General features: G+C 26.7%; 1 protein-coding gene across 6 annotated transcripts in view; it reads right to left on the bottom strand.

Annotated features, from left to right (window-relative positions):
* KrT95D (phosphofurin acidic cluster sorting protein KrT95D) overlaps positions 1–15,439 on the bottom strand; it is a 76,641-nt gene that overhangs the window by 10,226 nt on the left and 50,976 nt on the right. Inside the window, exons 1-7 of one of the 6 annotated variants that reach the window (XM_086915063.1) lie at positions 14,310–14,396; positions 10,788–11,091; positions 8,986–9,270; positions 8,288–8,390; positions 8,019–8,198; positions 5,444–5,548; positions 648–916 (exon numbers count right to left, since the gene is read on the bottom strand). In XM_086915063.1, coding sequence (XP_086771189.1) covers positions 648–916; positions 5,444–5,548; positions 8,019–8,198; positions 8,288–8,390; positions 8,986–9,270; positions 10,788–11,091; positions 14,310–14,374 — 1,311 coding nt within the window. In that variant the 5' untranslated portion in view covers positions 14,375–14,396. Of the gene's footprint in view, positions 1–647; positions 917–5,443; positions 5,549–8,018; positions 8,199–8,287; positions 8,391–8,985; positions 9,271–10,787; positions 11,092–14,309; positions 14,397–15,439 lie in introns of those variants that run through there. The other 5 variants (XM_086915064.1, XM_086915061.1, XM_086915062.1 and 2 more) reach the window with 5 other exon arrangements.

The following is a 15,439-nucleotide window of genomic DNA, read 5'->3' as shown; positions in this document are numbered from 1 at the left end:
TGCGTTCATCTTGATATATAAACGATACGTTTCAAAATCATTATTTCAAGAGATCACATTCCATTTCTATATTGATGGAATATGAATTTAATATCGAAAAAAATAAAGATAATTGACTATTGCATATCAGTTATATTAAATTATAATGAAATTCAAACTATTATATAAAATCATATATTCAAACTAGATTAGATGATTTTCAAATATCTTAAATTATTGTACAGAATGAATGATTAAGAAGAGAATTAAGTTAGATCTAATAGCATAAATGAAATATTCATGTTATAGGATACACAGGATATTAATATATTCATGAGACATCTTTGAAAGTTGATTTTAGAGGCGAAAATAAACAAAAATGTTGATTGAAATTCATTTATTAAGTTACGAGCAATTAAAATTTGCATTAAATGAAGAAAGACATGCTTTATCTAACGCAAATTTAAATATAACTTTCAATGAATATATTAACATCTTGTATATTATAAATTCATCTAAAAAGATAGAATTATACATTATAAAATCAGAATTCTCATTATCTCTCCAAACATAGATCTATCTTAAGAAGATCTATCAACTATCAAAAAATGCTGAAGACCAATAAATTAGCAAAACAAAATTCCAACCAATTAGCAAAACTATCATACCTCGGAACTATTCAAGTCGGCTGGAGGTTTCAGATCCACGCTGAGGCTATGCTTTTTAGATTTGTTGGTACCTGGTGCACCTCTGTCACGGGTAAAAAGCCTGCTTCTTTTGTCGGAGCTCTCGGTCTTGTTGTGCTGCTCTGATTTCGGTGGCGAACCCGTCACATAATTCGGAGGATCGTTCGCCTCGTGATCTGTCCAATTCTCCGGATGTGAATCGCTGTCCGCTCTTCGGGAACTATCGTCACTTTGCCTATCCACTCCGCGCTCTGTAACGAAATTTCATTACTTTTCGTGTCGTTGTGTACCACATCTGGAGATCGTATGTATTACTGAGCGTAAGTTTGAGACCATATATTTCGTTTTTCGTTTTAAAGAGCAAAGGGCGTAAGAAGAATATTATAGAAATATATCTTATTTTACAATAAAATAATAACAACATATAAGTAAACCAATAATTAATAATTTGATTTCGATTAATCCTTAAATTCAATATTCCGATTAAATATGTATATATTTAGAAATTTCCAGAAACGAATGTTATTGGAAAGTATATTACAAATCAAAAGTTTGAAATCACTTTGTCTGTTTTAGATGTAATAAGTCTAATTTTGTTATTAATTCGCAATATTAACGTTATTGATATTCACAAAAATTTTTCTTAGATTGATAAGATTTTGATTTTTTTTTTTCTTCTTTAATTATTGAATTGTAATGAACGCACGATGATCCCAAACTTTTGACAGGCAGTATACATTCCAACTACCTGCGATTTCGGGAAATCCCGAAATAAATATACACCTTAATACTAAGCAGGATCGATGAGATTTTGACTGTTAAGTCACTTAATCTTAAAGTATTTATATTCTTTACATGGAATATAAACTAAAATAAGCAATATAATGTAATATGATTAATCGATTGAATTTAAGGATCATCGTAATCAAAATAAAATTATTAATTAAGTTAAATATGTGTATATTTTGCTATTATAAATGCAATTAATTAAAATTCTTGAATGATTTATTTTCCAATTATAAAGTAATGTATCAGAAAGATACATTAATTATTAATTTTAATATTGATAAAATTTTATTTAAATTTCGTAATAATATTTTCCATGAAAATTCTGTTTCACAAAGGAACAATATAATAATTAAACCGATAATGTAACCACAAAAGTGAACAAATTTCAACTAGAATAATTTCTCTATAAAAAAGAAATAAATTAAAACAAAATTTAATCTTGTTATTTCAAAAAGAATAAAGTAAACACAGTAATGAAATACGCAGTAGAAACTTCTGCAATTAAAACTAGTGTTATTAAAAAAAAGAAATTTAAAAATGTAATTATCTTAATGTTTCTCTTTTTTATCGTCAAGTCTATTTAACAAGACATTAAAAAAGAAACTTATTTAATTTATAATAATTGTATTGTAATGTTCGTTTAACAAAAATTTATTCTTCTCTTTAGAATAAAAAAATTGTAGATAAGTGTGTTAAATATGATGGAATCTATCGTTTATAAAATTAAATATTTTTATTCGAAACACTTTGCATTTTAATTTTGTTTCATTCATAAATTATGACGATGATGATATCTTGCGCTATTATTATTTTTGTGATAAAACATTTTCCTTTAATATCTTTAATACCTGTGATGATTATAATTCTTCACTACTTTTTAAATACATATACTTATGTGCATATTTACATTACATATCTACATTATGTACATATCTAATGAAAATAGAAAAGTAATATAAAGTATATCATTTGATTAAAATTTGACAAAGTCATTTTTGTTATAAATTCTTCAAGTATCAATTGAAAAAAAATATATATCACATTATAAAATTCTATTCTGGAATTCTTTGATAAAATTATTATTCTTATCTTTAAGTACGGTATTCTTTAAACATCATAATTTTACAAATTATAAATAAATAAAAAAAAAAGAATTTTCAGTCCATATTCTTCATATTCACTAACAACTGAATTTAAACAAACCAATTTGCTCTCAATTCAATAATTACGGTCTCAACTTTACGATCGATAATGTACGCAGCAATCGGATGATCGATTAACTCGCAGAGAAATAAAGACACACAGAAAAGAAGATAGAGTGATAGAAAGAAAGAGAGAAAGAGATAGAGAAACGAAGCCTATAACGCGTTTAAATGAATACATTAATGTACTCTATGCGTTTAATTGATCGACGCAATGGTTCGATTGGATACATTATGTATATAGAATGTTCTAAAAGAAAATCAAATAGTTTTATCGGAGTATTTTTTAAATCATTCCGAAAGATTATATGATATTTTGATTCATTGTCTTTTAATCTAGAAAAATAGAGATTCTATAAATACATATTAATAAATAATATAATTAGAATAATTGAAGTCATGATAAACAAAAAGAGATAAAAAAAATGAATTGAAAATATAAAATAAGATTTTTAAAAAAGACTAGAAAAAGATTATTTCAAAAACAAAAACTTATCAAAAGCTATAATACATATAAACTTTGTGATTCAGATGGTAGAACATTTTAATAAATTTATTAGATTCTTTTCGTGGAATATAATATATAAGTAATACATATAAGAATATGTGAAAGAACTTATTAAAATGTATTAATATCATATTGCGCGCAAAATGCAATGGATAACAGGTATTTGTGATCATAGCAGTCGAATATGTCTTTATATTTTCATTTTTATATTAATAAGTCTCGAGAATAACTCGTATTCGCACTGATTAATCGATACAACAATCAGAGAAAATAAAAATAAAGACTTATTAAAAAGATAAATATATATATATATTGTAAAGTTTATAGTATAAAAAAGATAGATACGTACGTATAGGTAGATAGAGAGAGGCAGAAAGAGAGAGGCCAGCGGATTTTGATGTTAAGTTGCTTTTGATTTTGTTCAAGTTTACTACGTATAAAAAGGCATATAACAGGCACACAAACGCACGATATATATGTAATTCTTCTATAAATGCAGAACGATCGAGAGAAACTGAATTCCGTTTCAAAGTGTTGCAGAAGCAAAAATAAACACAAAAGAAATCAGATGCCAGATAAATATTTATTTTTATTGAATTTTCTTACAAATATATTTTATCTTATTTATTTTAACATTTATATACTGGGATAGAAAATGTATTTTCTTTTTTAATTTGATAGCTACATAAGGATAATAGAAATGTATAAAAATAAACATTAAAGATTTTATTTTAAAATTCATAATTATTCAAACCTTCTACTTTTATTATTCATCAATCATAATTTTTTATTGAAATTCATATTTGAAATATATTATTATAAATCAAAAATTTGACGAATAAATTGTTTAAGAATAATTTATTTTTCTATTAAATTTCTTCATTTTGAAATCTATTTCCAAACATTTTATTTTCAAATATTTTAATTTTATTTCAAATAATTATTTATTTTTTTTTATTTTCTTTGTCCTTTTTTTCTCTATTTATTCTTTTTAATTTTAAATAAAAATTCTACTAAGAAATAATTTCAATATATTTTATTCAACAAAGTTTATTAAAAAATAAGAGAAAAATATAAAATACAATACAAAAATTGAAAACTGTTTCAACTTCGATTATCCTTGTATTAAATAGCTCAAGTTTATTAATGTTATAAAGAGATCATGAAAGATGATCTATTCTTGATCATACTTACAATGAGAAATACATGAGATTGAACATCGAATCGAATTGAAAATTCATTATTAAGAACAATCTATCGTAAAACTATGAGGCATCTAATTACCAATTTTTATATCTTTGATCTCGAAACACCAAGCTTCTGCTGATTAGCAAGAGGTCATTCATGCGCTGGAGTTCCTTCTCCAATCTACAAAATTGCGTATATCGCGATATGTATTTCAGTCTCTTTCCTGGCTAAATTATTTAGTTAAATACTCGAGTGATTATTAATAATTATAAGTGAACTTTTCTATTTTCTTTTATCTTCAAAACTAACGATATTAAGAAAAGTAAATTTTCTATATTTTATTAGAATATTTCAAATGAATTTCTTGATGCTTGGAAACTCGTTAGATATATTAAATAACAGAAATCTAATTATATATATTTTAATAAAATTTTATTGAAGAAAATAATAAATATATTATTTCATTAATTATTATTTAAAAGAATTCAAAAATATGCAAAAGAAAAAAAAGATAATATATTAATGAAATACAAAAAAATCTAATATTTTAAAAAAAGTAAAAATTAAATATTTAATCAAAAATAAAAAAAATATATATACGTAAATATAAAATAGAGTATAAATAGAAAACGTTATAATTATAAATATCAATTATTTAAGTATATTATTATTATATTATTCTATTATATAAAATTCTCAATTAATTTTATCTTATTGCATAAGTTATAAAAAATATCCTTATACATTTATTTCAATTTCCAAGCATCATTTTTAAAATCTTTTACAATACAAAGTATAAAAAAAAAAAGAAATAAAATAAATAAAAAATGTACAATTAATTATTTCGAATCTATATATTTTCCAACAAGCAAAAAACCGTCACAAGGAAGGGAAATCTCGATAAAAGAATAAAATATATCATGCTATAAATTCACGCAGCCATGCTTGTTTACCAAAGAAGCAGATATTAAAAAAAAAAAAAAAGAAAAAGAAAGAAAAAAATAGAAAAAAAAATAAAAGAGGAAAAAAAATTATCTAAAGCTAACTTATCCTTTTAAATCATGATGATCTGGTGGTGTGCCTTTACATACCTGGAGTAGTATGTCCGATACGATGTTTCTCTTTAGCTGGCTGACCTGCACTCTGTTGACCTATGGCTGTCGCAGGAGTACTTCCGGTCTCCTCGTTGGTTACTACTACCGAATCGTAACATGCAACAATGCAAAGCCAACGCACCAGACTTTCACTTAGTTAAACAGATCTGAATCCATATTGGCAACGAAACGTTTATATCTATGTTTTATTTAACAGCTTATGCTATATTCTTTTATTTCCATTATTATCGTGTGTAATATGTGACGAAGTTATATTGTTATTGCATCCGTGTGAAATGAATTGCAAAGCATCGCAAATTTATGATAAATTTATAATAATGTTAATAAAGATCCTTTAACATTCAAATTTGAATTCAAATGCTTAAAAAAGAAAATTTATGAAAGTTTCGATATATACTTTATTTTCATACGTTAAATTATAATCATAATTAATTGTATCATACAATTAAATTGTAAGATATATTTTATTTAAAGTTGTAATGTATAATGTATAATGGATTCTCATGTATTTGATATTACAAATTTTTAGTTGAGATTTTTAAATAACTCCATTATACATTTGATTGTGCTAATATTTGTAATTATTACAATAAAGAAATAAGAAATTAATTAAATAAATTATAATTAAATTTGTATTGAAAATTGAATATTTGGTAATATATAATATATAATATCGAAACAAATATTTAAATTTTTTTTGTAGATTAAGTTAAATTTTATAAATAAATATTAAATGAAATTAATATAACAACTTTTACGTCATGATATATAATGACATATAAATCCAATTACAGATTTTATTCATATTATTCTTATTCATATTTAAAACTTATTCCATTAGTTTTTAAAAAAAAAAAAGTAGATTAAATTATGAAAGGAACTTTATTTTCTTCGAACAATACTTGGTCACTAGCTTTCATTTAATCCTACAAAAACTGGATGAGCTCAAGTGTAAAATCCTATTATATTCAACGGATTTATCTCTATATTCTCTACATTTTCCACTTTAACAATTTTCCATATAACCCTATTTTTCTATTTAATAAGCAAATCGATATTTCAGATATCCAAGTTTTAATAATTGCAGAAATTAAAAAAAAATAAATGTTATTCTATTTTTTCAATCAATTAAATTATTTAATTTTTTCAAAAAATAGATATAAATTTTATTAATACATTATATATAAAGTAAAATTATTATTATTATAAAATCTTATTTTAATTATAAAATCTGCAAAACTTTCAAACTAATCCTCTCAATAAAAGAAAATCATCTAAAAGAATAATGAATTGTAAATGTAAGTAATAATTGTATTAAATATAAATGAAATTTTTATTAGTCGTTCAAAAATGTGAAAATTTCGTGATATCTTGAAATAAATCATTAAATTTATATCTTGAAAAAGATAGAATTTACGTATATAGAAAGTATAATAGAAATCAGAACGCATAAGAATAAATATTTCTGAGGTATTTCTAGAAAACAAAGAGACTCAATATAACAGAGGAGTACGATTACCATTTCAATCTTGAGTTATTGTATGCAGAACTAATCAATACAGAATGAAAAATTTTTCTTTTTATTTTGTCTATTTTTTTTAATATATAGTTTCAATAGCGTGATATTCTTATTGAAAAAGAGGAAGATATACAACTTAAAATGCGATAAATGTACATATAACGAAATAGCAAATAGCTATACAATGCTGCAAAATATCAAATATGGCCAAATGAAAAAAAAGAAAATTTTTGAATACACTTTCTACAAATATTGAAAATTAATTTTTTAATTTAACTCTTCTCTGTAATGTTGGCAAGTCTCATTATATTAAATTAATGATTACAAATTAATATATAATATTAATAAAAATTATTATTATAAAAATTAAATACAATATTTCTATTCTTCAATTCTAATAATAGCAAATACAAGCAATGAACATCTAAATCTTGTATATAATAACTATGATATTAATTAAAAGTTTCTAGTTTCACTAATAATATTTTCTACAAACTTTTCATTAATTCAAACTAATATTACATATATTAATAATGATATATTCTAAAAATAAAATTAAAATAAAAATAATGGTATATCTTTTATGCTAATATCATTCTTATAAAAATTCTGAAAATACAACTTAATATATATAACAATACAAAAATATTTGAATTAAACATCAACAACTACAGTATCTTTCTCGATGAAAATAAATAAGTTTTCACTTTTGATTTGTAGAAAGTGTTTATATTTTTCAATTGCACAGAGTACTTCTTTTTCTTTCTAGCAAAAGCAAATTGAAAGATGTAACACTCGTCAAATGATACGATATAACGTTCCTTACCGTGTGCAATTTATTTCGACAGAAGGAATAATTAGACCGATTTCTAAAATGGTCATAATGTTATTACACTTCTTTCGTTTTTTCTTCCTCTTCGTTACATCGCAATGGTTACACCGTACGAAGCATTGCAAACATTCGTATTTGCCAATCAAGATTCACGTGTTACAAAATCTACTCAACGATATAACAGAAGCAAGTTCACTTACCAGAATGAGGAGGAGCGAGGAGAGATCGACTAGAACTGAAGAAAGGTCGAAGGGATGGCTTGGGTGTGCTACTGACCGACATGGTGTCCAATTCTGGACCACTGTCGGACAAATCTTCCAGTTCATCGAACAGTTCTTCGATTTCCATCTCTGCGCCTTTAACAAATCCAGTTAACGACTCTATAAAATAATGAATAAGAATGTTCGTGAAACATGTGTATTTCTTTAGAATTTTTATATTTTTGGTGAAAGGATAATACGTAACTTACCTGAAAGCTTCTGCCCGATTTCCTCTTGATCTTGATCCAAATCCTCGGATACCCTGAACCGCCTTTTTAGCAGAGCTATGAACTTTTGCTTTAAATTTCTTTGCTGCAAGAATAAACACGAATTTATTGAACATTGAGTCAAAATTATGACAATTTTGATTTTGATAATAGTTAAATAATAGTCATTGCAAACTTGTGTTTCGAATAATACATATAAATTTCTTTTTTCTTATTATACATACTAATAAATTCTAATTTGATGGTGGATTATAACAGTAATGATTAAACCTTACTCCTGTCAATATATATAAAAAATATACATATATTATCTCGTGTTAAATTTTTCAAAATTCTTTTGTTCTTTATTTTAAGACAATAATGAAAATTATAATAAATAATATATATATGAGCTGCAATTTCTGACTTATAACATTTTCTAAACACTATGATTAAAAACTAGTTATCTTATCTTATCATTTATTTCTTATTGATTCATATTTTTACTAATCTCTCAAAGCTGATAATTATTAAAAAAAAATATCATCTTCAAAAACAAATAGAATTAGAGGCTATCAATTAGCCAGTAAATAAAGTACTGCTATTGTACGTGATCTTTGCAACAATCAGGTATGAAAAGAAGCCACTCGATACAATAGACAGTTACACTTAGCAAAGCGGAACTAATTCCTTTCACATACCCTGGCATTCGTCGGAATCTTTCCCCGACTCTTCCGCCTGTGCATCTCGAGAGTCGGCTCGCTGTCACTGCCTTCCGCCTCGCCTTCTGAGCTGAACTCTTCCTCCTCGTCGCTATATTCGGGACAGAGCCTCTCATTCGGGTCGTTCAGTCTTTTGTCCTGGTCGACCGGCTGAGAGCTGAGAGCGACAACGCTCACGCGAGCCAATGCGACCGAATGTCCGCCATATTTCTCAGCCTTGTCCGACACCAGCTCCAACTCCAGGTCCATCTGCTTCTGGAGAACCTGTAAATACACGCAGGTGCAACAGAACGATGAGAAACGATTTGTTTCTTTCTTTCTTTTTTTTTTTTTTTTTTTTTTGCAAAATGGTACGGTGTCGAATGGGTTTGGTTAAGGTGAACGAACTTCGTTCATGTAAATGATTAGGTGAAAAGGAAGTGAGGATGCTGCAGAAATGAAGATTGAACGATTGATCTCCTTAGAGTTGAAAGATAAATTTATGACAGTGTTGAGTCATTAAATTAAAAAACTCTTCTGGTTATTTCTTCTGTTATTAATTTTTTAGAATATATTATTAAAAATATAAATACGTAGATAAATAAATAATAAATAATTAAAAATTGGGAATAAACATTTTATTTCATTAAATGATAAATTATTCTTGTGAGTTAAGATTAATTAAGAAGATTAATCAAATGCGTACAAAATAAAATTGTTTTTAATGCATTTTTATAAATTTTAATAATGTAACATATTAAATAAGAATATTAAATTAGACGCAAGTCTTCTTTCACTTAAAATATTCATTCCTATATAGTTCCTGTATGTCACAAGATATCCTGATTTAATCTAATGCATTGCACTTGCAAGCCAATCTCTGGAGATTCAAACGCAGGTACAATAATAATGTAATGCTATATATGTACATCTCAAATTAAACGGCAGCCTTGTAGTAATGAATTGGAAGCAATAAACCAATCAATTAATCATTACAATTTATACTATTCTGTCATCAATTTTGATTAATTATTATAATTAAATTTTTTATAATGAACTAAAAATATTTAACGTATTTATTCTTATTCAACAATTTTTATTTCTTCACTTATTTCTAATATAATTTATTCCAAATTATTATTCACAGTATTTATTTTAACAAATTCATTGAATTGATTATATTTGGATAAAGAATATATATTTTCTCTCTAAAATAAAATACACAACTTATTTAATTTTATTATAAAAACTGGAAAACTAATATCAGCACGAACTTTATATTGCATTAATACAAAAAATTATTATACTATGTACAGTATATACAATTTCTTGAATTTAACTAAAAGTTTTTATTGCACAATCATAAAAATATAATACATAAAAGAAAGTAAAAAATATAAAAAAAGTCATTATAAGTCATATTAATCAATATTATGATAACAGTTTTTTCTTTTTTACTATCATTAAATAATGCAATTCCATTGAGTAATGTATAATTCAAATATAAACTTTTACATTTATTTTCAAATTTTAAATGAAAGATTCTTGAATTTCACTAAACTGAAAGACAAATTTCACGAATTTCTTTTTTTCTCTCCGTTATCACCTCATCCATCTCCTCACCAAACAAGTAAAATCCGACAGGATTCACCGCTGTGAGACTAACGATTAGAGTAAATGTCAAGATCAACGACTAAATTGAGCGTTAACGCTGCATAATCTGGTTTTAATCCTCATTTGCCAAGAGGAAGTACATCCTTACCCTATATCGAACAGTATGCTAGTAAAATCGATCCACTTACCTGAGCCATATTGATCACTCCCTCAGCTAGAGTCTTGTATCCGAGCATCGTGCGATTTTTATAGCGTTTTCTCCTCTGAAGCTGTATCAGCAGTTTGTTGCCGTCCCTCTTGAGGAAATGTGGATACTGAAGAGCGAATTGGAGCTCGAGTTCAGTGTCCAGCATGCCACCGCTGGGGATGGCCATCTCATTCGAACGTAGAGTTCTCTTCGAGCTCTGCATCTTCACCGCGATGCTGATCGAGGTTAAATCAGAGCCTAATGGCCGTAAAATCACCAGACGGGTCAGGGTCAAGGAGCACAGCCTGAAGAAAATTTCAAAGATATTTTTATTTTTTTGATTTGTATAATACGTACGTTATCGATATATACGCTTCTTTGAAACTGTGTTTTTTAAACATATCAATTGTATAATTTTCGAGACAAAAGTGCAATGTGTAGTTTTATACAATACAGAAATAGATTTCTCATATGAAAATTATTTATAGAACAGATAAGGAAAATTTAATCAATGATGAATGTCTTGAGTTGAAAGATTAACATTACAAGAAAATTAGAAGTTCTATTGAATTTTATGTATTTTTATCTTTTCTGCATAAGAAATATCAAAGTTTAGATAATTATATCTTTATGCGGCAATTAATTATTGCAAGCCATAAATGATGAAACTTACTTCTATTATCTTAATGATTAATTTTTATTAACGCTTTTAAAATAGATATAACATCATTATTTAATAAATATTTAAATAAAGTTAAAAATTTTAAAAATATAAATATATCTTTTGAATCGGCAATTATTTATTTAATATCAGTAATTTCATGCACGTTTTTCTTCATTTTTATCATTTTATTTACTTTTTATTATTTTTAACATCGTGTTTTTATTCAAATTTGATTGTACATGCTATATAAGTAAATTTTTAAATTGTAAATTGCTATTATTTGACGCGAATACTCGTATAAATTTTGCTTATTATGAATATTATTAATATTCATTTTATGTGATAAAAATCATAAAAAAATCTTCATTATTATAATAAGAAATAAGGATACAAAATAATATTAAATACTCCAAAATGAAATAATTCAAACTTACAATTGTAGTGATTAATCATTCAGCGATACAATAAACAAAGAGAGGGAATGAATCATCAGAATTTATCGGCTAACAAAGACATTCATCATGACGACAATGAGTCAAATCAGCAATACTTTATTGGAATATCGCATTGGACAAGGTTTTGACGCTATTTGACAAGATTTACGGCGATTGTCGGTGCTCGTTTTGAAGTGTTACAAGTGGACGTTTTATTGCCATTGGTAATCGAGGTCGTGCAGGATATTTAGAATGATTGATGCAAATTGTGAGATTTGAACAGAAAATGTAGGAAAAGAGGTTCTTTGTGAAACGAAAGTTTCACTGAACTTGTTCCTCTTTGCGACCGCGGGAACACACGAAATAATTGAAGTGTAAGATTTTAGTGAGACATTATTATCGCAGCAGTAAGTATATGAGCTGGAGTTTTTATTTGACTTGGAAAAATATTATAAATTATTAAAAATTAAAAAGTTGCAGCCAATTGTAATTTTTCGGTTAAAAAATATTAAAGTTTCTACATTTTCTAATTTAATTTTTTACCGAACTTGTTAGTTCAGAAATAAATTACCCACAATTTATTTATACTATATTACTTGTAAAGCATATATCATATTATAATCAACCAGGGTTAATACCATAAGTAAATTCTTAATTTTAATTTTAATTTATTTTAATTTGCAAGAATATTTATATTAAAAGTTTTTTTGAGCTTCAAATAAAAATTATTTTCTCAAATAAAATTGCAGATATTTTATATCATTGAACGTATCTTCATATTGTGTAGAATTTAATTTTGCCAAATGAAATTTTTGTCAATCTCCTATCGTTTTAAAGAAATAGCTTGACCCAGTTATGTGAAACACCTCGTATACTGCGCAACTCCATTTATCTGAATCCGCCAGGGAACAAAGAGTAACACATAACATTGCAGTTCACATAACAAGAATTAACTGACTCTTCTAACCTTTGATTTCTCGTTTAACCTTTTCAGAGACAAATTTAAGATCTTCTAAAACGAAGGAAATGAAAAAATAAACATTTCTTTCAAAACCATTCTTTCGAAACCACATAATATTTCGAATTCGAATTTTTCGAATCTGAAAAAAAATTAAATTTTAACTTATCTCTATCAATTATCTCTATCACATCATGAAATTTCCTCAAAATAAAAAATATTCAGTATCAATAAACGTATCCTGTTTCGATACATTTAAAATGAAGTTTAATCCAGCTGCCAAAATAAAACACTCTAACAATAAAAATATTTACTCGCATTTTATTTTCTTTCTCAACTTTCATCCATTTTATTTCCACAATTGCTCAAAACCTCAATCGGTCGTCCGATGGTCGAAAATTTATCGACAATTCCAAACCACACACAGATAATTTGGTGGTGGAACAAAAGTTCGTCCAAAATTTCGCTTCTGCTTTTCAGAAACAAGGACGTTCCGTTTCTGAAACAAGGTCGAATCGAAACTCAAAGCAAAAATGGTGGCGCACAATGGTATCGATCACACTGTACGTAGACAACGATAATAATCATGTCCGTTTAAAGACGTCACCGCGTGTTACCGTGCACTATGAAATATGGATCCAACGTATATACAGGCGAGCCTACATCGTATCCTTGCGGTATCTTCGTCATCAAAGACACGTTAGTCGTTACCCTTTGACACGAGCATGCCAGAGAACCGCGTTTTAATCGCTTTTACTGCCGAGAATCAGGTTAAAGCAAAAACGTTCGCGTTAACGAGAGCAATGTTTCGATTAGGACAAACGAGAAGTTGTGAGTCCTTGGATGGAATATTCTTGATAAAAGACGCATTGAATTGTGCTGTCTATCAATTCGTATCAGTTAAATTAAATTGAAAGTGACTATTAATAGATATATAATATGATTTAAATTATATGTATAAGGATTTTTTTTATAAATTATTTTATGAATGAAATTTTTTAACAATTATACATATATACGATATAATGTGTCTTACATTTTAATAAATTTAATAACGAAATTTTAATTACAATATCGTGAAATTTATAAAATTTAGACGAGTCATTTTTATAGATGATACTATATAATACAATAATATAAATATTATTTTGTTATTATTTGTATATTTATAAAATCTTTTTTAAGAATTTGATAATAATTCCAAATAAAATAATTAATATAACATTTTCCCATTAAAAGTACACATAGATTTCTTTTTATATTCAAAAAATTTGTAAAACGCAGTAAAATGAAATATTCGTGGTATAAAACGACGATTAGTGTGCAGTTCACGAAGGAACTTACTTAGATAATGTATGCATACATAAAATGGAAAAGTTTAAAATAGTATCATTTACTCGAACGTAATAGTTACAGTTATAGCTGAAAACTACCGGTGTTCAATCGATATTCCATTTCTTGGCTTACCATTTGCAATTCTTTGCTATTTTTCCTCGTATTATGCGAACACTTGATCTCTTCGTTCCTTCCATAATTCTGCAAATCAACAGCACTTCAAAATTTTATTTTTCTCTTATGTTTTCACAATATGGGATTATACCGAATAATTCCGGTTAAAAATGATGAACAATAATCTGGATATTTATCAAAATAATGAAAAATTCATCACTTATAAAAATATACGATAAAACTCACGATTTATCTTTCTAAAAAAGCATCATCCGAAAAAATAGATCCAAGTATAAACTTTAATAAAGTAATCCACTAACTCTATATTAAAATAAGAAACATCCAAAAAAAAAAAAAAAATTTGTTTTAAAACCAAAGTCGCATCACTTTTTATCTTGCGTATCTTGTATTACAATAATTTATTTCGATTAATATATACAATTTACATTTAATCCGAATCGAATTTCATCTTCACTATTCCTATTCACCCACAACACAAGAAACATTTATTTCTTCTCACAATTTCATCAATCTCACACGATTCAAAACAAAACCACCTCTCAACACCTCTCGATATTCTTTATTCCCCGAAAATATGTATAAAACGAAAAATAACAATCGAAAAAACGATTAAATCTTCCGCACGATATTTCAAATCGAACGCAACAACCTTAGCCGACTCGATTAGCCGCAGCTGACTGTGCAAACGACGAAAACCATAGGAAACGGGAGCGTAATTCTCGAGGAACCCCTTTGCTACACGCGAGGGAGGAAGGTAGTTATTTTTATTTATGGAAAGCTTCCCTCCACGGTTCGGGGGCGAACGCGCTAACTATAGATCCACGGTTTATAACTACAGGTGGTGTTTCAGTTTCTCTTTACGTCTTCGCCTAGCACAACCACTATGCACAAGCATGATTGTTGGTGAGCTGGACAGAGACATTGTGAACGATTTCTTCTTTTTCTCTTTTTTTTCTTTTTTACCTATCGACCAATCACGAATCGACGGGGGTGGAATAAATAGAAAGCAGACGTGGAACAGGAATGACTGATGCGTGGAGAAGATCGATAAAGGAATGGCAATATTGAAGGTAAGAAGATAAAACGATTGGAAAAAGGAAAAATTCCGTTCAATCGATGATATCCCT

This window comes from Apis florea, unplaced genomic scaffold, assembly GCF_048593485.1.
Source record: "Apis florea isolate Af1SG1 unplaced genomic scaffold, ASM4859348v1 contig_3765_pilon, whole genome shotgun sequence".
In the NCBI taxonomy this organism is placed as follows: domain Eukaryota; kingdom Metazoa; phylum Arthropoda; class Insecta; order Hymenoptera; family Apidae; genus Apis; species Apis florea.
The sequence above is the reverse complement of the archived record's forward strand: the minus strand, read 5'-3'. Positions and strand labels throughout refer to the sequence as shown.